Source organism: Drosophila nasuta, chromosome X, assembly GCF_023558535.2.
Source record: "Drosophila nasuta strain 15112-1781.00 chromosome X, ASM2355853v1, whole genome shotgun sequence".
Lineage (NCBI taxonomy): Eukaryota > Metazoa > Arthropoda > Insecta > Diptera > Drosophilidae > Drosophila > Drosophila nasuta.
In genome coordinates, this window is record NC_083459.1 from 8,413,899 (window position 1) to 8,436,908 (window position 23,010).

General features: G+C 42.8%; 4 protein-coding genes across 9 annotated transcripts; 2 read left to right on the plus strand and 2 right to left on the minus strand.

Annotated features, from left to right (window-relative positions):
* Positions 1-1,494: 1,494 nt before the first annotated feature.
* LOC132795154 (WW domain-containing adapter protein with coiled-coil homolog) lies at positions 1,495-12,511 on the minus strand. Of its 5 annotated transcripts, XM_060805682.1 has the most exons (15): positions 12,353-12,511; positions 11,581-12,294; positions 10,183-10,219; positions 7,326-7,698; positions 7,013-7,246; positions 6,872-6,946; positions 6,728-6,803; positions 6,054-6,139; positions 5,884-5,979; positions 5,379-5,821; positions 5,032-5,315; positions 4,388-4,956; positions 4,156-4,322; positions 2,787-2,914; positions 1,495-2,696 (listed from the first exon to the last, which is right to left on the minus strand). In XM_060805682.1, the coding sequence occupies exons 2-15, from the start codon at positions 11,619-11,621 to the stop codon at positions 2,618-2,620; spliced, it is 2,688 nt and encodes an 895-aa protein (XP_060661665.1). In that variant the 5' UTR covers positions 11,622-12,294; positions 12,353-12,511; the 3' UTR covers positions 1,495-2,617. The 5 variants fall into 5 exon arrangements, with proteins under 5 accessions (XP_060661665.1, XP_060661664.1, XP_060661662.1 ...); XM_060805681.1 differs by having other exon boundaries at positions 11,581-12,511; XM_060805679.1 differs by lacking the exons at positions 11,581-12,294; positions 12,353-12,511 and adding an exon at positions 10,450-10,772.
* A 1,008-nt stretch (positions 12,512-13,519) lies between these two features.
* Positions 13,520-14,853, plus strand: LOC132796876 (uncharacterized). Its single transcript, XM_060808222.1, has 3 exons — positions 13,520-13,646; positions 13,740-13,799; positions 13,867-14,853. Exons 1-3 carry the CDS (start codon positions 13,617-13,619, stop codon positions 14,380-14,382), a joined length of 606 nt encoding a protein of 201 aa, XP_060664205.1. The 5' UTR covers positions 13,520-13,616; the 3' UTR covers positions 14,383-14,853.
* A 188-nt stretch (positions 14,854-15,041) lies between these two features.
* On the minus strand, positions 15,042-23,002 carry LOC132796870 (uncharacterized). The gene is given in 7 exon segments (XM_060808210.1): positions 15,042-15,421; positions 15,487-15,676; positions 15,745-16,106; positions 18,470-18,996; positions 19,058-19,222; positions 19,224-19,494; positions 20,147-23,002. Coding segments are annotated over 7 exon segments (4,431 nt in total). The 5' UTR covers positions 22,899-23,002; the 3' UTR covers positions 15,042-15,257.
* Positions 16,184-18,118, plus strand: LOC132796872 (uncharacterized). 2 transcript variants are annotated; one of them, XM_060808216.1, is made up of 2 exons: positions 16,184-17,356; positions 17,435-17,813. In XM_060808216.1, the coding sequence occupies exons 1-2, from the start codon at positions 16,298-16,300 to the stop codon at positions 17,675-17,677; spliced, it is 1,302 nt and encodes a 433-aa protein (XP_060664199.1). In that variant the 5' UTR covers positions 16,184-16,297; the 3' UTR covers positions 17,678-17,813. The 2 variants fall into 2 exon arrangements, with proteins under 2 accessions (XP_060664199.1, XP_060664198.1); XM_060808215.1 differs by having other exon boundaries at positions 16,185-17,373; positions 17,435-18,118.
* Positions 23,003-23,010: the final 8 nt, after the last annotated feature.

The following is a 23,010-nucleotide window of genomic DNA, read 5'->3' on the forward strand; positions in this document are numbered from 1 at the left end:
TGTCTTAGAAATATTCATAGCCCAAGCAGAAACGATATTTTCGGTTTTAATCATAAAAGTTTTTATATTTTTCGGTTTTGACGCTTAGCTAAATAATATAAATTTTTTATTTTTACCTTTTTGTTTGTATTTAAATATATATATATATATATAGATATATATATATTTATATATACCATTGTATTTAATTATATGTATATCTACAGTAGTTATTATTATTATTATTATTATTTAAATTTATTTATATTTTTAAACTTGCTTGTTGCTATTTTGTTTTTCTTGTTGTTGTTTTTAGGTATTCTTCCTCGATTTTTACTCATTTTAGACAAGTTCTAAATTAAAAACTCAAATTACAAAGCAAACACGCTTTGCGCATGTTTGCATTAGGTATTCTTTCTTCTTTCTTTCTTTCTTTCATTTCTAATTTGCATTTGCATTTTCAGTTTTTACTTAAATCAGAAAAATTATTTTCATATATTTGTTGTATATAATATAAATACAAATATACATATACATATAATGTGTATATATATTTCCTCTTTATATATGCATGTTTATATTTTAATTTAAGAAAAAAAAAGTAATGTCAATTAATGCGTAGAAAAAAAACAAGTGTAGGCAAAATTCAATTTCAAAGAACAAATAAATACATTTTTTTCCCCCATATAAGAATTATGAAGCTAGAAATGAAGCCTAATCGGCCAGGCGAACTCGAGATGCTCTACTTGCGTCTGTGTATGAGTGTGTTGGTGTGTGTGTGTGAGTGTGGGGTGTGGGTGTGTGTGTGTGTGTGACTGTGAGTGTGTCTGCTAAACTACAAAGCACACTCTTCATTTACTTAAGGACAGTCGATAAGTTTTCTTTAAATATTATCATACAAAAATTTGCATATTTTTCGCGTAAAAAAATTGTACACATACTTTTCCTCATTTCCTACACACAATATGGAAATTAAACAAATAGCGCTATAACGGCTCTTAAGAAACATTGAGAAATAAAATAGTGAAATTGTTAAGAGAACAACGGAATAAAGAAGCTCAATGCAACAGTTCAAATGGAGACAGAATAAACCTATTGGATTTCACTGCATCTACTATGAAGGCTAACTCTGTGTGGTCTTAGCTCCCTCTCTGCCACCCCTTCTTGATAACCTCTTTGATATTAATATTTTACATTTCCATTTCAAGTGAATTAAATAAATAAGAAAAGAAAAATAAACGGAAAAGTAATGAAAAGGTGGTTACTTTACACAACAATCAATGTATCAATCAATTGCTAGCTTATGATAACTCATGCTCTCTCGCTCACACACTCTCGTTCTCTCTCTGTCTGATTCATTGTTAAGAGTTTTAGATGTTTTAAGGTGAGTTCGAGTTGAGAACAAATTGAGGGATTTTCCGAGGGCTGCCACACATTTTGTTTGTTTGTTTGTTTGATTTTTGTTGTTGTTGTTGGTGTTTCTTTCTGTTGGTTTGTTTGTTTCTTTTGTTGTTGTTGTTGTTGTTGTTGTTGTAAATATACAATTTTCATATACTCTATATATATATTTATATAATTTGTATATAGTTAAATTAGCATTTCATTGCAGTTGAGTATACTAGGTTGACTTGTTTTTGCATTCATTGTGTGTGTTTTTATTTCTGTTCTTTTTTTGTTGTTGGTGTTTGTTGCTTAGTTTTTGTTTAGTTTTAATTAAATTTGTTGTTTTTTTTTTTTTGTTTGTTGCTTCGATTCGATACGAGGAGGCTTCTTTATCTTATTGCTTCTTAAATTGATTTCCCTTTTATTTTTACCGTTTCTTTTTGCTTCGTTTACTATTTTTCCTTTGCTTTCTGTAGTCTTTGTTGTTGTTGTGTGTTGAATTTGTTTTTGCTAAATATTTGTTACGATTGTTATTAATTGGGTGTTATTGTTGGTTTGTTTTTCTTGTTGTTGCTGTTGATGTTCTTCCTTAGATAACGACGGCAACATAGGCCCAGCATTGCCGCTTCGGTTCATGCTTATTTAAGTTATTAATTACGCTTTGCTAATTATAAATTATGTTTTATTTTTGTGTTTTTCTTTTCATCTCCATTTCCATCTCTCTTCTCTATCATATCGCCATCAACATCATCTTATTGCTGTTGTTGTTCTCGATTTCACTGTAGCTGCTGATTGAGTTCTATATTTTCTGTTTTGTTGTTTTCATGTTTCTGTTACAGTTCTTGATGTTGTTGCTGTTGCTGTTGTTGTTGTGTTTGGCTCATCGACCATTTGGTGTTGCAACCTTTGCCTGCCACCAGCAAAGACACTTGACACCAGTCGACAAGCGTTGTGTTGTGCCAGCCGCAGGACGAAGAAGGATGCACGCGTTAATTGCCCAGCCCAAAAAACACTGTCCTGTCTCCCCGCACCCATCCCAAAAGCAATGCATTCAAATCGATGATATCGATCCATTGATCTGAATATAAAGAAGCAGCTGACTAGCTAGCCATCATGCACTTTTTTGGGAACGGGCGAGACAACGACGTCGACAGGTGGGGCATTACTATTATCATCATCAGCTGCGCCAGAGTGTGCTCTTTTTGAGCCTGACTGACAGCTTGCGATGCACGCGCAGCCTAACTTGCTCCTGATCCTAAGTATCGTCCGACATGAACGCGTTCTGAGTCTTCGACTCCTCAATGCGTCGAATTTGCTGTCGCAGATACATGATTCTGCAAAGAAAAATAATATGCATATGCGTATGCATCCGTTAAAGAGTTGCTTTTAGTTAGTTACAATTGCTGATTTGATATCGCACTCACTTTTGCTCCTGCAGCGTAGCGTTGATCTCCGTGGTTCGCACTAAACTGCGCGCACACTTCAGCTCAGCGCATATCCGAGTGCAGGTGAGGTCCCCAAATACATGCGTGTCCTCGCAGCATTTCTGTGCCTGCAATTATAAACCAAAGTTGGTATAAAGCCATACAAAATTCGAGCTCAGATAAAATACAATTAAGGGTTCATGTTTGATTGATTCAAGAGACTCATAAAAAAGTTTGCAAGATGATCGTATCGATATATGTATGATCTAATTGTCGATAGAAACTTGATGCAATACTATCAACTCTATAATTTATGAAAAGTGAATAGAAAGTCGTAAGCTCATCAATAATTCAGTACTAGCATAATAAGAGCAAGGAGTTAAATACTCAATGGACTCAAATGATATGAAACTAGTATCTATCGAGATCACTTACTTGAAAAGAATATTCAATTAAAATACGCAAAATTAGTGAAAATTACTATTATTATTAAAGCATAGATTACAAATAATTTTATATCCTAGCGTAAAGTTCCTAGCGCAGCTTTGGCCACTGGTTAGGTATATTTAGTCTAATACTATTATAAGGAAATACGAAAAAACTTGCCTGCTATCAATGCAGTTCTTAAGCATAAGTTGTCCACTTTTGAAGACAATTTATTTAGTTAGTCGGTTAACACACGAAACTTTTTCGGAATCAAGAATCTATAGAGACGACTTACTTGTGAAGCATATTAATATAAACACAAAAGTAAACCTCTGTCTACATTTATTGTAAGTAAACAAATAAAACTTGTCTCCTATCAATGCAATTCTTAAGCATAAACTGTGGATTTTTAATAGTTTGTTAATTTGATAGTTGTAATAAGAAAACATAAATCATCTATTGCAACAGGTTGATAATTAAAAATGATTTTCAGCTTGAATAAGTGTTGAAAACTTTAAGCTAACAAAACATATTAGCATATACGATTAATATGCGAAACTTTTCCAACATCTATCCAGATTATTTACTTAGGAAGTATATTAAAATACACACAAAATAAGGGAAATTAAAGTAAACCTGCGACCACAACTATTCTAAGTAAACAACTAAATAAAGCTTTTCTTCTACCAACGCTGTTCTTAAGCAAAAGTTTATTGAATTTTGATAGCTGCTTTAGATAGTTGTTATAAGAAATCATAAATGATCTATTGCAATTGTTACTAAACAGATTGATGCTTACAAATGATTTTCAGTATGAATAAAAATGAGGACAACTTCAAGTTACCAAGACATGAAACTTTTCTAACAAACTTTCCTAACATTTGCAGCATTAAGGCTCAACTTTGTTTAGTTGATTCTTCTGCAATTCACTTGAGAAACTTACCTGACGCTCCAAAACTTCCGCCTGCCAGTTGGTCACATGCGCAATTAAATCGGCGCGGAAGTATTTGGCCAATTTGGGCGATATTTCGGGACCTCTCAGATTGGATGCCTGCACAGAGCTGACGCAACTCTGCAGCGTGCTGAGTGTGGCTGAACCGCTGCCATCCACTGCAAGAAGCAAACAACATCGAATTAAAACATTTACTTTACGCCAAATAAAATATTGATCTCACTTTTACGCTGCTGTTGAGACTGTTGCGCGGCTAGCTGTTGCGTCGCTTGGGCGACGGCAAGTGCTGCTGCGGCGACGGCTGCTGCTGCGGCAGCGGCCACCTGTTGTTGTTGGTGTTGTTCTAAAGCTGAGCCACTTAAATCTAATTCCTGCGTGGGCGTTGGCGGCCCCTCGCCACCAGTCAATGCGCTGCCGCACAAACTATTGCTGCCCATGGAGGTGATGACGCTGATGCCGCTGACAGTCCCCAAGCCAGGTATGCTGCTGTTGCCACCGCTGCTGTTGCTGCTGCTGCCGCTGCTACTAATGTTGTTGCTGCTGCCGCCGCTGCCAACAATCGCATTGCTATTGCCAATCGCATTTGCTGCCGGTGAGGAGGACACAACACTGACGCCGCCCTCGACGCTCTTCAGACCGAATGGGGCATTGCAGGTATAGGCGTTGCTGGCATTCACATTATTCGTGTGACCCACGATCGTTGGTATCGGACTCTTTGTGTAGCTCAGCGATGGCGACATACTGTGATGTGCATGCGGCATGCACAGTGGTGAGTTGAGTTGGCTGTTGTCTCTGTTTGCGAGTGAACATTCATAAGTTGTTGTTGATGATTGACGGTTGATGGTTGATAACAAAGATAAGACTTACCTTAAACTGCTTAGGCTGCTGGCAGATACATTGTTAACCGAATTGTAGGCATGATTCACGGCATCGACGGCGGATCCGCTGCCGGCGCCTGTGGGTCCCACACCGCTGCCACCGCCGCCGCTGCCGGCGACGAGCATATGATGATCTAAGCCACTTAGTCCTAAATGAAGCTTCTGTCGCATCATCATTGATTGCTCCTTGCCGCCGCTAACCAGCTTCCCAGGCGGTCCGGGCGCATTCGAGTTCAGATGATGCTCCTGATTCGCCAGCGTCGGAACAGTCGTCTACAAAAGTATATAAAGGGCTTTTGATTAGGAAGTGTACTTCACAAAGTGCATAGAACTTACGCTGGAGGTGGAGCCAATGTGTCCGACAACTGAGTTTCTAAGGCTGCTGTTGCTACTGTTGGCAATGCCAGCTGGCACCGAAGCCAATCCGCTGGTGGGTAGCATTGTGGCACCGCTAACAGGTCCACCGCCACTGCCGCCGCTGCCACCTGCTGCACTGCCGCCACCTGTGGCGCCCACGGATGCGGCACCATAATGCGCACCCATTGGTGTGACGACTGCGCTGGGATTTGGATGCGAGGCGAGTCGTGGCAGTGCATTGCCTAATGCGCTCTGTGATTCGCTAGACTGTATACCACCGCCAACACCACCGCCACCGCTGCCCCCGCCACCGCCGCCGCTGCCACCGTGTGTGGTTGGTGTGCCGCTCAACGAATAGCTGGCCTCCGAGGTGGGCGTCGAGTCGCCGCTGATATCCATGTCAGCGTTGTCGTTATGTCGACCTAATTGACGAGAATAATCACTTGGAATATTGATATTAATATTGTTATTGTTATATGCTTACCATCCAAGCGCCTTCGATGACTTGGTGGACCGCCATCGTTGTCGTAATTCCATCTCAGTCGTGAATTGTCGCGCGATGAATTGGAATGTTTATATGCTGTGTGACGAAATTCGAAATTGAGATCATTTTAATCATATTGCGGAAACAAAAACAAGACATCAACGACTTACTTGATCTTGAGAAGCGATCATCGCGATCTCTGTCCCGATCCTTGTCACGGTAATCCTTCTCACGATGCTGATCACGCGGCAGATTCCTGCAAGAAGTTGCGATAAGTAAATTAGTTCAAGGAATAAGCTTGCGAATTATATAATTCAATAAATTTCAAACAAATTTGGACATCATGCACATTTAACTTAAAGCGTAACAAACCGAATAGCACAAATGGAACTATTGAGAAGTTTATAAAACTATTAGCAGTAGTATTTAACCACTTCCTGTAGGGTACAAATGTAATTGGAAATTCATTTGACAAACTTTACGCTTTCTAATTAGAATAAACAACAAATTGCATACAGTAGCCTGAAGGCCTTAGTCGCTCTCCCTCATCTTATTGCATTGTAAAGAATTATAGTCAGTATTTCAATAAAATAATAAAAAATAAATAGCACACAACAAGAAATGTTTCTGAGAAACGTTTCAAAAGCAGACAATACTTGTTATACAAAGTATAAATATTTGAATATAAACTAAATTATTGCCTCCTAGGCATTCTAATTTAAATAAACAGATTTTGCAAGCTTTCTGCAGATTGTAAATGACAACACATTGATTTTAACTTCTACAAATTGCATTGGCTTTTCCTTTAAGGACTCAGCTGAGATTTGCGTTGCGTTCAGCTTACCTTTCTCTATCCACCCATTCCTTAGGCTTCTCCCACTGGGAGACTTCAGTTTTGCAGTTATAGTAATACATTTTGCCTGTCAAAACGAAATAGGGAAATTAATTAGAAATTGATTACAAGGAAGATAATATTTTGTAGACTCACCAGATGAGCTAACATGCTCACTCCAGTCGCCATAGCGAGCAACACGTTCCCCGCGATCGCTGCGTTCGCGTTTGTCTAGAGAATTAGTGGAGTGGATTAATTACGTTACGTTATAATGGATATTCCTTTGTTGTTGCTCACCTGCGTATTTGTCCTTCTTGTACATGTCCCGATCACGATCGGCGCCTCTGTCACGCTTGTCGCGCAGATCACGCTCACGCTCACGATCCCGATCATCGGAACCGGAACGCTTGTCGTTGTCGCGCGATGAACATAACTTGGCTCCGCCACCGCCGCCGCCACCACGACGATCCCTGTCATGATTCGTGCGATACGACTCCGAGTCTCGATCATTGCCACGCCGATCGCGTTTGTCTGCAAAGCACACATAACACAATACAAATGGATTAGCAATCGTTGTAATCTGTAGTCGAGAGTAGTTTGATTTACTTACCGGAATATTTGTCCTTTTTGTAAACATCACGCTCCCGATCGCGCATCTTTTGTATGAAACTGTAACGATCGTTGCTGCCACCGCCGCCGCCACCTCCACCGCTGCCACCGCCACCACCACCGCCTCCGCCTCCACTTCGATGATCGCTGCGTTCGCGTAAATCATGCGAACGTGATGAGGGCGAATCTATGTCCGGTGATTGTGAGCGATAGCTATTGCCATTATTCAATGGTCCGCCACCGCCACCGCTGCCACCACCGCCTCCGCCACCGCTGCCGCCGCCACCGCCAGCGCCTGGGGAGATGTCACGATCGCGATAGTTGGAGGAACGATCGCGTTCATAGTCGCGCTTTGAACTGCTGTACTTTGAGCTCTGTATGGTGACAAATCAAAAGAAATTTGCATTAGCAATAGATCAACTAGAAACACACACAAAATTTAGTTGGCAAATTCTGCATGATTTGTTGTTAATTTTATTAGTTATTGTTATTCATTAGTAGTAGTAGTAGTTGTTGATGCTGCTGCTGTTGATGTTGGTTAGTTGGCGATGTGCTTGCTTATTATTTATTTGTTATGCAGATCAAATTTGTTAACAAGATCTATAAAACTATAAAAGTGGGCGGGGAGAAGGTTTGATGTGGTTTTTCGGGGACAGGGTATTGATTAGTCAAACAAACAAAACAAAGTCAAATGAAATGGAAATGAAAACTACAAATAGAAAAAGAAAACGAGTGCTACGATGATTTTTTTTGCCAATTGATTCTTGTTGCTGTTTTAGTTGTCGACTTTTCAATGGGACCAATTTTTCGAAAAAAGAATTTCCAACTTTGTGTGTGTGTGTGTGGGTGTTGAGTGTTGTAAGTATGTGTGTGTGTGTGTGTGATTGCTAATGAAGCTGCGAGTGTGTGGGTGGAATGGGACACGGAGAGGAGGGGAGGGGAGGGGAGAGCGGTTTATGGGCGACACGAAACGAACACAAAACGAACATAAAACTCGGAAACACAATCATAAACGTAATTAAAGTGAAACTGTCTTTTGCATTGTCAATTACACACGTTGATTAGTTGATTTATATTCTTCTTGTAATTGTTTCACATTCTCGAGTCTCTCAATTTGTTTATTTTGGGTCTTTACAATGCTTACTTTTAGTATTTTACTTTTATTGCACTTTTGCTTATCACACTTTCTGTTTAGATTTTCTTTGCATTTCTTTTCTTGTTTCATTTTAGCTTTTGCAATTTAAATCAATTCGTTCTTCACTTGCTTTATTATCATTTGCTTTATTATCATTTTTTGAGTTTTTAACTTTTGTTCTTTGTGTTTGGTCTCCATTAGTTTTGATTTCAATTTTCGTGTTTAAATAATTGTTTTTGTGTTCTGAAACTTATTTTTCTTTATTTTCATTTAAAATATTTTTTCAGTTTATCAGTTTTTTCAGTGTTATCATTTTTATTCATAGATTATGTTCATAATTTTCTCCTTCTTTGCATAATCTTCATTTTCTGTTTGTTATATTCTGTTTACTATTTTGTTCTTTATTTTGTTGCTCTTTTACTTACATCAACACGACACATTCCGATCGCTGTCGACGTCGCTGCTGCTGCAATTTTATTGCTGCTGCTGCCGCTGGCGCTGCTGTTGTGATTACTGTTATTGTTATTATTATTGTTGTTGTGACTATTACTGCTGCTTATGTGATTGTTATGATTACTGTTGCTGTTGCTGCTGTTCGTCAGCATGGAGAGATCAACGGCCATGTTGCTGTTGCTGCTGTTGTTATTGTTGTTGTTGTTGCTGCTGCTGCTTCTGCTGCTGCTGCTGGCGTTGCTGCTGCTGCCGCTCGTCATAGATGGCGATTGATTTGAAGTTATCCTAGAACGTGCTGCTGCTTTCCTCTGCTGCTGCTGCTGCTGTCGCTGCTGTTGCTGTTGCTGCAGCAACAACACTTCAATGTTGCTCAGGCAATGCAGTCTGCTGAAGTATTGACTTCGAGAGACCCTCGAATTATTGTTTGCAATGATGTTTGGATGATTTATTTCGTTGTCGTTGTTAGCTGTTGTTGTTGTTGTTGTTTATGGCTTAGGCACGTTTGTGTTCTTGTTGTTGTTGTTGTTGTTATGCGAGTTTTATGTTCATTTTATTTTTATTTTTGTTTTAAGGCTACGTTCGAACTGTTTATTGTTGTTTATTGCTTAGGCTGCTGATGTTTTTGGTCGGGCAATTTATTTATCAATATTATTATTAATATTATTATTAGACGCGATTGGTTTTATTTTTGCATAATTTACTTTTTGCGATTGTGAAGATCCAGTATGCTATTTATTTAAGTTATATTCTAATTTATGTGTACGTTAGTTAAATCAGTTCGTTTGAGATTCGCTGTAATGCCGCGTGCCCAAAAAATGCGGAGAGAGAGAGTGGTGGAGAGAGATTTGGGGGGTTTTAAATGAAAGTTGCGTCAGTACTAACAAACAAACAAAAAAAAAACAGACAATCAGAGAGAACTACAGGACGGACATCCGAGCAGACGACTATATAGACAGCCGGTCAGAAATATGAATGTCGAATGCATTCACACACACACATACACACACACACGGGACTCAAATGATTACAAGCATATTGAATACAATAGTTAAGATATATGGACACTACAAATAATCATCATCTTTGGTCGCAACAATATCGAACTATATCAAATATACTATAAAACAACACAAGCATAAACTCAAGAGCTGAATGTTTTTTGTTAGTGAGTTAAAAACTTAGGGGAGTTTGTTTTTTTTCGTTGCGAGACGTTCTTTGAGGATGGTCTTTGAATTGGTTTTGAGTTCCGTGTGATTGTCTCTTGGCTCACCTGGTAGGATGTGTGACTGGTATGCTTCTCAAAGTACCTAGAAAATGGGAAATGAAGAGAAAAGCGAGATTAGAAAAGCAAATCTTTAGATTACAATCACATTAATATACTTGTGCATAAATAGAATTTGTTACAACCATTGTGGACATGCAAGCAAAAACAAAAAACAATCGCAAATAAACAAAACGTGAGGTGTCAAGATGGGACAAATCTTCAGCCGATTCATTTAGAACGCTCTGCACTGCACTTTTCTTTTATCACACATGCCTTAATTGGGTCAATACACTGCTGTTGCCTTCTTCCATGGGCCACATATTTCATTCAATCTGCTGCTAGGATGGGAACTGGAATGTAGTTGGCTCTTAACACTTCCGGTTTAACACTTCTAACCGGCTTCTTGGCGAATCACTTTCCAGCGATCAGCAAAAACAAAAGCTATGCCTGATTAGTTGATTCGTTTGTTTCATCTTCCAGTTGCAGCTTCCGCTTTGGCTTCAACTTTCGGCTTTTAACTGGTCAGCTGTTGGCCAAAATTGCGTTGATTGCGAGGTTGGGTGCGCCATTGAAAGTGCAAATGACTTCTTTTCTTGTAAATTGGGAAGGTGAAAACTATGTTTTTTTGGTATTTCTTGCTAATTTTTTTTTCGCTTTTTCTTATTGTAGTTTTGTGGTTTTGTTTGTAGTAGTGCCGATATGCAGCAAGCGGTAAATGAGCGAACGATGGACGAAGAAGAGAGCTAGTGAACGAGCGAGACCAAGCATACCAGCTGAGCGCAAGGCGCGGACGTGCAAGCGAGAGCGCACTACTAGTGTGGTGAATAACTCTTGACGTACGAGGCACACGACGAAGCGAAATGGGGAGCAGCGCAGCAGCAGCAGACAGACAGAGAGGCCGACGAACGTTTGGAGAATGGGCGAGAAAACGCGCTAAACGAGAGCAACGCAGCAAATGGAACAAAAGCAGCAAGCCACCAAAATACTAATAACATGAGACACAGATGACAATATCTAACTCGTAATAATAACATTAAAAGCAAGAATTATAATGGAATGAAATGTTTTGATTTTACACTTTTAATGTGCGCATGCATCCACAAATAATTCCAAAACACACACACAGCTAGACAAAACAGCAATGTATGTGCGTTTGTATGTATGTATCTAAAAGCGTCTGCTTTTTACAGTCAGAGTGCGGAAGGGGGGAGCAACGTAAATGGAGCGCTATGCATGTGTATGTGTTTGTGCAGCAAGACGGAACGTGCGTACACACACACACACATACACATATGTATATGTAAACAAAAGTTGACGAAGAAGGGAGTTAGTACATTTTTCAGAATATTGTAAGCATGTTATCAAATACTGTGAATAAAGTAAGTTTTGTCAAATATAATTTACCCATCGTTCATACGCTGCGGTTTTCTAGCATGCATTACCATCAATGCAAAGTTTTCGCCAATACTCTTCTCTTGTTGTTGTTCCTGTTCTTATTGTTGTAGTTGGTGCTGCTGATGACGCTATTGTTGTTGCTGTTTCTGCAATCACGACGTTGTTATTGTTGTTCTGTAAATCAACAGTGGCTCCTGTCCTCTCTCGCTCACACTTCCAGGCCGCCAGCCTCGTTGTTGTTGTTCTTGGTTTCGCCTTCTCCTGTCCCTGGGGCTCCTCTGCGCCCAATTAGGAGTGCGTTTGTAGTATGTGTGTGTGAGTAACGCTGCTGGTGTGCGTGTTTCTCACTGTATGTGTATGTGTGTGAGTGCGAGTCTATTGTATGTATGAGCTCTATTTGCGGTCGCCGCGCTATTCGATGATGTTTTTTTCTAATTTTTGGGTGTTTTTCGCCAGTCCTAAAAACACGGAAATGTGGTTGCAAGCAGCATCAGATCAGCATCTGGCCGCTGGTGGAATTGCAATCAACATTTGCATGCTCCTCTTCGACTTTTCTTGGAAGCTGCTGCCCCTCTACGTGTGTGTGTGTGCTTCACACACGCCTTCCAAAAGCGCTCGCGGCTTGCACTTTTTCACTGGACTCTGTGTGTGTGCGCCTTGTATGCGTATGTGTGTGTGTGTGTGTCGGTGTATGGCTCTTCGTCGTAGTCGTCGTCGTCGCTTCTTTGAATTTATTTGGACTTATTTGCTGCTGCTGATCGATTTGGATGGTTTATCTTACCCAAATCGAGATGCCGCCTGCATTCACTTTATTGTCGATGCAGCTAGCGTAATATGCGTGCAATTATTAATCAACAAAAAATTTATAATTCGCCCAACTGCTGCGTTTGCTTTTGGCCTCTATACTTGATGATTTTTTTCAATTCTTCCACATTACGCTTTGTGCGCTCTTTCGTTCGTGTCGGCACGGCACGGCTGTGTTGAATTCAAGCCGATAGTTCCACACCATATATATATATTTGTCTCGCTTCGTGCATATTGTATATGCATCCCCTTCAGACTTAAGCGAAAGCAAGGCATCTCACTGACTGCCGGCCGTTAACAGCGCTAAGCTATCGGTGTGGTGAGTAACGGGCGAATTTTTAACTCAAAATGGCACTGTTAATGCTCAATTGAACTTTTAACTCGATAATTGCGCTCGAAACATTATTGTAATGTTAAAACTGAGAGTAGTTATGCAAACGAACACATAATTATTGTAAAAAATACAACTATTTGTAATAATTGATATTGTCATTTGAAATATTAAATAAAAAAATTATTTAAACTGCTAAAAATTATCATTTTGTATTTAAAACGTTTATTTAATAATGCCGCGAGTTTGAATTTAACATGAGGTTAACATTTCGATAACTGCAAAACCATTTCTGTTCCTCGGACGAGGCGAAAAATGGTGAAAACTGTTTTACTTGATGTGATTTCACTACAATCAATGGATTTTGATGCAAAATAAAAACGATTTTTCAACATAAATAAAAAAGACATAATAAAAATAAAGAATACCACACTGTATCGGCACAATAAAAAATAAGAAAATACTGCAATGTAGTAGACGTGTCTTCTGGTATTTTCTGAACTTTAACAGTTGACCAAAGTTTGCTTCACCTCTCTATTCGCATGTAAAAATTTCTATTACTCTATTTTTAATCTCTGAAGAACGTTTGCGAAAGGCAAAAACATTAAACATATATGATTATATTTTTAAAGTTTTAAATATTTGGCAAACATTTACAAATATACCAATATTATTAATATATTCGTCGTTTTGATAATGTTTCAAATCTGTTAGTTAAAAGCAAAAATTCTGAGTTTTATTATTATATTGATTAAAATCGATGTTAACAGAAATGGTAAAATTATCGATATGGTGATAGTTTGAACGATGTTTCTTCCATCTCTACGAGACACGCACACTAGCAAAAAAAAACCCAACATAAAAAACCTATCGCCCTCTCACAAAAAATTAAAAAAAGCCCGCGGATATTATGCACAACAATATTCCTAAGGATGACGACGTAAGTGACAATGAAGAGTCGAAATTACTTCATTTGCTAGAATTTAGCGCTATAAATAACGTGTTCTAATTACAAATTATATAAATGTTGCAGCTAAGCCGTAATCATATTTTCTTGACGCCTAACGGCGACTATAGCCGCCATTTGATTCGGGTAAGAAATCCCCTTAACCCTCTCTCGCTCTTCATATGAATCTCACTAAATTATATTTGTTAATCAGCTGTGCGAACGATGCGTGCAACATGAGAAGAAAGTGCTGTTGCTGACACAACGGAAAATGTCGAGCATTTATCTTGAGAAACCGCGTTCGCTTCAACAACTGCAGCATTGGCTGCACATCACATTCAAGGACATTGAGAGCGCCCCGCGTCGTCTTATTGAGCTCGTCGATTGTGCGCCGCGTCCCCATTTGATTGTCTTCGACATGCATTCGATAATCGCTGAACTTATCTGTCGACCCGTGTTGCAGCAATGTTCACGTGAAACGCTGGTGCGTCTCATTGCCAAATGTGCCGCCGCCTTTTGTAACTACCGCGAAATGTTGCGCATGTCTGCCAAGCCGGAGCAACAGGAGCAGCATCGTTTGGACACCATTGTCATTATGCCCAGCGAAACATATCCATTGTCGGCAGCGCAATTCAAGCTGCTGATTGGCCTCTATTTCTATGGCAACAAGTTGTTCACCAATTTCACGGAGCTCGCAGAGCGCATTCGAGTCTCGCAAGGATTGCGTTAAGTGCCTGTCCATTAACTGCTAGTTGCACCTAAGCTAGCATTGCAAAATTGGATATAAAAAGAAAAACAGAATGTTCCTCGCATAAATTTCCCTTGGATATAGAAATTTATGTTGCAATTTGTGGCAAATTTTTGTAAAATATTTAATTTTCTTGCAACTTATTGATGCAAAAGTTTATTGTGAAATTTGATGAAAAGTTTTGTGAACCTCATTTGCAACTCTTTGATATAGAACTGTATATTGCCAACTCTTGTAAAATAATTTAGCTTTAACTCTTCGATATTAACATTAATGTCGCAATTTTTTGCTATTTGTAGCAAGCATTTATGTTTCCATCAATTGGAACTTAATTTAGTTGCAAAAAGTAGACCTGCATGGCATCCATGCTATAAATATTTAACTTTCCATCATTTTTTTCTTTATGTTCAATGTAATTAAAACTAAATCTCTGAAAGTTGTGTTATAAATTAATATTTATTAATTGCTAGTTACACACATACGTTTATAAATACTAAGACTAAGCAATGTATTATATAAATTAAGGACTGTAAAAAAAAAATTCAAAAAAATATCCTATGTACTATGTAATATATAATGCGCCATTAAAAAGGAACTAATGTTTGAGTTGTAGCGCCCAAAATGGAAATATACCTCGTTGAATACACTTAACCTTAACATTGTTCACTTAGGGGCATATCACTTAACGGCCACAAAAAAAAATCTAAAAGAAAAATGCTCTTCGCTGCATTTAAGGTCTTCTTGCTTAACGGCCTGTTTTATTTATATTTTGGGTGCTAGTTGAGGCCGTTAAGCGAGATAGTGTTTACATTGGTGCAATCCAATGAAAAATGTTCTCATAAGCGAGATATTGGGCCTTAGATATAGTCCAACATGCCCTTAATTATCTCAAAGGCGTCGCGGGCTGTCGGCTCGATGGCACTGCTGGGCAGTAAATAGCCGTGCACGCCGTTATCGGCCAGCTGCAGGGTATAGCTAAAGGGTATGCCGATCTCATAGGCAGCAAAGGCATCCGCACAGCCTGCAAATATCAAAGGCATTTATATTTATGTAAAGTAAATTAAATGAAAGTTGTTCGAAATTTACCCGAACGCTGCTCAATTAAATCGTTGGCCGAATCCACTTTATAACGCGACTTGCTGCCCTTTTTGCGCAATCCATCGACACCCACCATGGCCACGTCGAGAAAATCATCCAGACGCTCTGCATTAAAGGTGGAGTTCGCTTTCACAGGATACGAGACCACTTGACCATACGCCTGCAGTGATACAAAGAGCTGCAAAGGAGCAAAGTGATGATAAAAGCTGCTAGGAGAAGACTGGAGGATGTTTAAATGGACCTCACCTTGATTTGGGTGCGATAATCCATGAGAAACTCGGACACTGCTTTCGTTTCGGGCTCAGAGAAGGGCGCCGGACCGGCATAGAACTCGTTGCAGGGACCCTTTGAGCTGCCTCGCTTGCCCCACTGATGCATCCAATTGCGATCCAAATCTACACCGTAACACACCTTTTCCTTGGCCTGCTTCTGTTGCAGCCACGTCATCGCTGTATCCAACAGTCCGCCACTTGGCTTGGCCACGTGCTGCGATCGCGACTTCTTCCAGAATCGATCGTACTCGTGACTATAGACATAACCATCCGGATTGAGCACTGGCATTATGTACCACGTCGTGTTGCGTATGAACTCGTGCTCCACATCGGTCTCTGCAATTGGATTTATGAATCTTTACAGGCCATCTTAAACATTTCACATTTTTATGCTTCATCCATGTAGGCCTTTGGGAATAGTCTTTCCACAGCAACTTTCGACAGCTAACTCTACACTCCAAATTTTGTATAAAATAGAATTCAGCTCTGGACGAGAAGAGTTCTCTGGGGGTCAAGAGCGTAGCGCAATGTCGGCTGCCAAATGCATTTGCATGGGTCCAGGATCAGCGCCGCCCTTGAGTATGGGCATGACATCCAGACAATTCTCCCAGCCGCCCTGTCCGTGTATCAAATGCAAGGAACGGGCACGGGAACAGCACGAAGCGCGCGTCCAAGCAATTGCACAGAGCAAGTTGGGCATTTGTGGCCAGATTGCCTCAAGCGGTGCTGGTCCGGGAATGGGAGCGGCCAAGGGAATGGGCATGGGACCAGTAAGCAATTCAGGGAAGTGTGGGCGACCAGAAATGGGACCAAGGATGGGACCGGGAATGGGACCGGGAATGGGACCAGTAATGGGAGTCGGAAAAGCACCAGGAATGGGATCATGCAAGGGAATTTCCATGGTACCCAGCAGTAAACCCGGAACTAGAACGGGTCCGGACATGGGCCCTATCGTGGGAGCTTGCAATAGACCGGGACGTGGCATGGGACCAGGCATGGGACCGGCAATGGGACCTAACGGTCACACAAATTCTGACATGGAAGCAATTAATCGCAGTCCACCAAAACAAGGCTGCAGTCCTCAAAAGGTCACTAAAAATGACGTCCAATCCAACGATCCTAAATGCCAATGTCTGGGTGCACAATTGGACGCTGAACGTGAGGCTTCTAGCCAAGATTCGACTGAGAGTCCAACAGGTCTTATCTTTGGCGGTGCGGTGACGCAGCGTAAATCGAGTATAACCCAAGGTGGCTATCGGCAAATAATATTTCCACACTCGGGTTGCGCTGCCAAGGATTACGATGAATTGGACGATGATGACAATATGCTAATGGCAAATGTAGATCTAGGACGGGATACGTTCGGTTTGCCGGTGATACTGCAGGGTAATGCGGGCATCTTGAATACGGGTGGCTTCTGTCGCGACACGATGCTCTGCGATGAATTCTGTGGCATTGGTCGCGGTTGCAGTGCCGCTTGCAATAAAGGCTCTACAGCGGCAGCAACAGCAGCGGGTCAAAAAACGGCGGGAATTCGTATCTGCAGCAACGAGTACATCAATACTATACTGACCTTTCTCATGGAGGTACTGGGCATACTGGTGTAAGTACAATTTCTAGATATCTCATTCCTACTTAAATTTCTTTCTCATTCGGTTTTGCAGCTTCTTTGCCGTTTGCACCATCACCTTTTGGATTACGTTGGGCTATTACATTGTACAGTTGCTGATCGAACTGAAGAACGCGAATCGCAATGTGCATGTGGCGGTTGGCACCGTTCTCAGTTTGCTGGTCCTCGCCTTTGCCGTCACATTGGTCACGCACAGCGAGGGTACCTGCCGACATCGTGCCATCGCCATACGCAAAGGCATCGAATCCTCGGGCACCACCTCGACCTCCAGCTGTAGCAAGTGCAACAAAGCAGTCACAGCCGCCGCTAAAAGAGCGTGCGCTCACAAATGCAAAACGTCTGCGAAGCCAAAACTAAAAGCCATCACAAGCAAACCGTCGAGTGGCAAATCCTGTGCAGCTAAACTGGGGATGACATCCAAGTCGAAACCCAAAGCCAAGCCTCAAAAGCCCAAGCGCGTCTATAGCGATTGTCAGGGTCGCGCCATTTTCGATAGATCGAGACGCAATTCGATTCTCATCGAGATGAAACAACCCCCAACCTGGCTCATCTGGTTGCGGGACAGCGCTCATGAGTTCTTCCATAGACAGTAAACCGTCATCTGCACCTTTATTTTATTCTTCTGATTTTGCAATCAGTGTCAAATTCAAAGTCGAAGCCATGAACAGGGCATATTAAATCAAGTTGTGGAGAAGTAAAGTCAACAAAAATATCAAAAGGCTTTAGTTTACTCTAAGATATTTTCCTTGAAAGGTTTAACTGCTACGAAATCTCCATCGAAGGTTTACTCATCAGGAAACTATCACCCAAGGATTTACCTTGCAGGAATTTATGAATGGTTTGATAAAGCAACTTTCCATGGATTTATCCTCCAAAATATTCAAATGCTTTCCTCACAAAATTTTATCCTATGTTTATCGTCATAGTCCATACTCTCCCTGTTCTAGGATCGTTCCCCTAAGAATTCTGTTCCTGTTTTTTTGCACCTGTAACTTTCTCTCCAAGCTCCTCTCTCAACGACTTCAGTTCTTGTCCCACTATATTACTGAATCCTTAGATGAATACTCACTGTTTGTGCGCATCATTCGCAACAGCTCGCCAATCATCCAGGTAGCCGATGCTGGTCCAATCCATGCCAGACCCTGCGAACCCGCTTCTATGAACACCGCATTCGCCTGTCCTGAACGACGCTTGTGCTTCGGCCGTTTGTAACTGGCGGCAGCTGCTGCAGTGGCTGCCGCCGCAGTCTGTTTCGACTCAATCTTGACCACGATGAGCGGACGACCCTCATAGGAGCGCCCGATGTGTATCAGCTCTAGGAGTTGAGCATGTCGCATGCGCATTGTTTCGAGATACTTCAATATGTCATCATGCTCATGGTATTTATTCCAACTCATAGCAGGCACTGTCACTGGATGCTTGGTGGGTCGCCTCGTGGCTGGAGGTGTTGTATACAAATACTGTTCCTTGGTGCGCTCATAGGCAATGGCTTTGCCCACATCAAAGATGAGCACCTCGTGGGCAATGTTCTCAAAATTGAGCGTGCCCTGAAAGTCCACTAGCATCTTGGGTGGCACGAGAACATCCGTCAGACCTCTGCGGGAAGGCAGGAAGAGTAAGGTTTGCTGGCCCTTTCGGGGGGGGAGTCGTAACTCACCTGAGACTGGGACCTTTGAGCCACTGCATCTTGTTGCCATCCTCGCCCTTCTTGAACTCCTCTAGGGCAAGAACCTGTCCTTCATCCTGCGGCTTCAGTCGCCAGATCTGATATTTCTCGTAGCTAATACGACGCGGCACATCGGGCTGTGGCGTTGTGGTGCTTTGTGGCACGTGACACTAGCGCTTGCAGTAATGGATTGTGCGTGGAACTTGTTGTTGCTGCTGTGCCGACGCCGCCGCCGCCGGTGGCATTCGCAATGTGATGGGCAAGAATGCCAATCCAGTTTTGGGGATTTCGCAGCGGATCCACAATGGTTAAGATGGGCATTTGCGGCATCGTTGTCGTTGTCGATGTGGTGCTCGTTGTGGACGTTGTTGTCTTGCGGCGACGTGCCTTCGGCTTCGCAGTGCCTTCAAACCAGCTGGAAAACCACTCTTAAGATTTGAGTGGAGAGCAATAAAGAGAGAGAGAGAGAGAGAGAGAGAGAGAGAGAAAGAACACATTAAAAGCGTGTTAATCGTAGGCTTTTCAGGCCCAAGTCTGGTTAGCTGCTCGCACTCACTGTGCAGAAAGCGTGGCGCCCCTTTAGCGACTGTCTGAGACAGAGACGGGGACACTTTAACTCCCAATGGGGCAATTGCTACCGTTAGAGCACTGCGGAGGGGGTCAGTGGGTCGCAGCGCAATTACCTGCTTAGTTGGCCAGCCTGTGTGTGCCATTTCAGTTGATTTGGCTTTTATGGGTTCAATTGACCGTGAGCGTGCTCGACTTGCAGTTACCCTATGTAGTAACTTCTGCTCAATAAGCTGTGCTTAAACTTTTCACCTTTGCTTTAGCATTAGCAAAGTAGTGTAATAATAGCTTTGTAAGATTTAAAGTGTATTATGTAAAGTATACTGGTCTTGTCTGCCCGTTTTTAAATATTCTATACTCGGATTAAATCTATTCTGAAACTCCCCCATCGTCGTGTCTTCTGAAAGAATTTTAATTCAGTTCTAAAATGTGTAGGGTATTTCCAGAGTCACATCACATTGCTCTCACCAGCAGCTTAGCACTTTATTCATTTTAGATTTGAACGGTACTCACTGTCATAGTCATCCTCCTCACTGGATGCTTGGGTTGTTGTTTTGCCAAAACCAAACCAAGACTCCAGCCAACCGCTTGGCTCTGACGGTGGCGCCTCCAAAGGTGCCGGCGCAGCTGCCGTTGGACTGGCCGTGGTGGTGCTGCCAATCTTCTTGGTGCGTCGCCCCAGGCCAAACAAGTAGCTAAACCAGCTGCTCAACGAACTGCTCTCATCCACTCTGTCGTCCTCATCCTCCTCCTCATCTTCGTCGATGGCCAAATCATTATTGCTGTGCGCGGTGCTATGATAAAGCGTTATGGTTGGATATTTGGGTTTAGCACTCGCCTCGCCGCTCTGCTCCTCCGACTGGCCGGTGAAGCCATCAAAGATGCGCGACATTGCCACCTGCACCGGATAGAAGATCATGCGAAAGAAACTGCTAATGCCAGACTCCGAATCCGATTCTGAATCTTCGTCGTCATCATCGTCATCGTACTCATACTCTTCGGAAGCGCCCGCTGGACGACGCTTGATACGCTTTTTGCTGCTGCTCTGCTTGGTGTTCGAGTGCGTTTCAGTTTGATCCTCTGAGGAATGTTGTTCCTGCTCCTCTGAGGATTGCTGCTCCTGTTCCTCCGAGGATGTTTTCTCTGCGCTCTGCGTGACTGGCGCGGCAGTTGTGTTGGATTTACTGCTGCTGCTAATGTTGTGTTTATTGTTGTCGCCTTTTGAGGGATCCTCCTCCTCCATAGCTCCAAAATCGGCGCCCTCCTCTGCTGAGCTGCTGTCTATCTCCTCCTGCTGTGGCTTGATTGTGCTTCCCTTGCGCCTGTTCGCCAGTCGCTTGATCAAATTGATATGCTTTTTCTCTTCCTGATCGTAGTACGCATCATCATCGTCCTCATAATCTGCGCCAGTGAATAGATCAAATAAATCAAAGTCCGACTCGGCACTGTTACGTCGGGCGGTGAACTTTGACCGCAGCTTAGAGCGTTCCTCGGAATGCAGCTTAGAAGGTTCTTCGGAGTGCAGCACAGAGGGATCTTCGGAATGCAGCTTGGGAGGCTTTGCGCCTTCGAGTTTGGCGGGTTCATCAGAAATTAGCTTAGTATGTTCCTGGAGAGTTAACTTGGAACGTTCCTCGGAATGAAGCTTTGAATGTTCCTGGGCAGGCAGCTTGGAAGACTCCTCGGAATTTGGTTTAGTATGTTCTAGAGGATAAAGCTTGTAGGATTCATCGGAATGTAACTTCGCTGGTTCCTTAGATAACAATTTGTAGTGTTCCTCCGAGTGCAATTTAGCAGGCTCCTCGCCGATGCGAGGCACAGTGCCGTGTTCGTTCTCTTCGCTGCCTTTATGCTTGTTGTGCAGCAGATGCACCGCAACTGGTATCCGATAACCAGACTCGCCATTCTGCTGACTAAGCGCTGGCTTTGTGGGCGACGCCTGCTGAGGCTTGCCACGTCCTCCACCGCCGCCTGTTCCGCGACTGCCGCCTCCACCTCCGCTGCTCGGACGTCGCCGATTGTTACCGGGACGCTTCTTGCCGCTGCTTATGGGTCTGGCGGCCACAGTCTCCGGCTGCGAGGCAAGCGCTCGACGCTGCCGTTGATGGGGCACCTCGATGTAACCACTGGAGACCACAAAGGGCTGCTCATTGAAGATGGTGCCGGCGGCAATCGTTGCCGTTGGCTGTGGCGGCATATGAGGCTTCTCCAGCTGCGTGGCCAGACTTAAGCTGGCTGTGGGCGGGCGACTTGTGGTGCGCTTGCCCAGCACAATTTGCGGTCCAGCTGTGGTGGAGACGGTCAACTTGTGTCCTGGACGCCGTTTGGCGGGTTTCTTTTTCTTCTTGCGCTTGCCGCGCTTCGGCTTCGGAGTGCGACTTGGCTGACGCTGTGGACGCGCTGTGCTTGTGGGCAGTTTCAGTTGATCACTAATGTGTCCGCTGCTCACCATGACCGGCGGTGGCTTGTGCGGTGGCAACTTGTTGTTGCCCGCCGCTGTGCCGGGCGTTTTCTTCGGCTTCTGCAGGCGTATGATCTGTGGACGCGCTGTGGTCAACGTAGCGGGCTTCTTGGATACTGACGAAGTGGATGAGGAGATGACCGATTGAGCTGGCGCCGATTGAGCTGGACTGGCGCACTGCTGCTCGTATTTGTGACGTAGCGCCTGCAGATCGGCATCGTATTGTTGCTTGGTCACATAGATGGCAATGCCATCGCTATCATTGCTGCCATTGGGTAACTGTGAATGTGACTTGGACACCTCGCTGATGGCATACACAATGCCTGTGGCGGGATTCGTAAAGAAGATGGGAAAGCTGGCATTGCCAGGCGATGTCGATGTTGTTGATGTGGCTGTGGTTGCATGTTGTGGTTGATCTTGAATCTCAATCAGCTGACTCTGCACATGCGTGGTTGGTATCTCCAACTCGGGCACCGATTCAAACACAGTAAATGGCTGCTGCTGCTGTTCCTGTTGCTCCTGATCCACGTCGCTAAAGAGCTGAAAGTCCAGCTCTGATTTGTGTGGCGACAACTCATGACGTCTCTGGAAGCGCGGCACAAAAGTTTCGCGGTGTTGCCCGTTGGCAAGAAGATCGCGTGTCCATGTTCGCGTCTCGCGCAATAAACTGTCAAACTCCTCGGCGCTGGGATGATAGCCAAAGTCATAGCCGGCACACACGAGAGACCCAGGCGACAGACCCGATAAATTGGCCAACAGCAGGCGAAGCATTAGCAGTTTTACGACTATGTGGAAGGCAGGCATTTGCTTTTCCTTCTATTTATTTTGAATTTTTATTGTATTAATTTTTTTGGTTTTATTTTTGCAGTTAGCTTTCGAGTAGCTGCAACTGGATTTTGAAGTTGGTTTTTTTTGA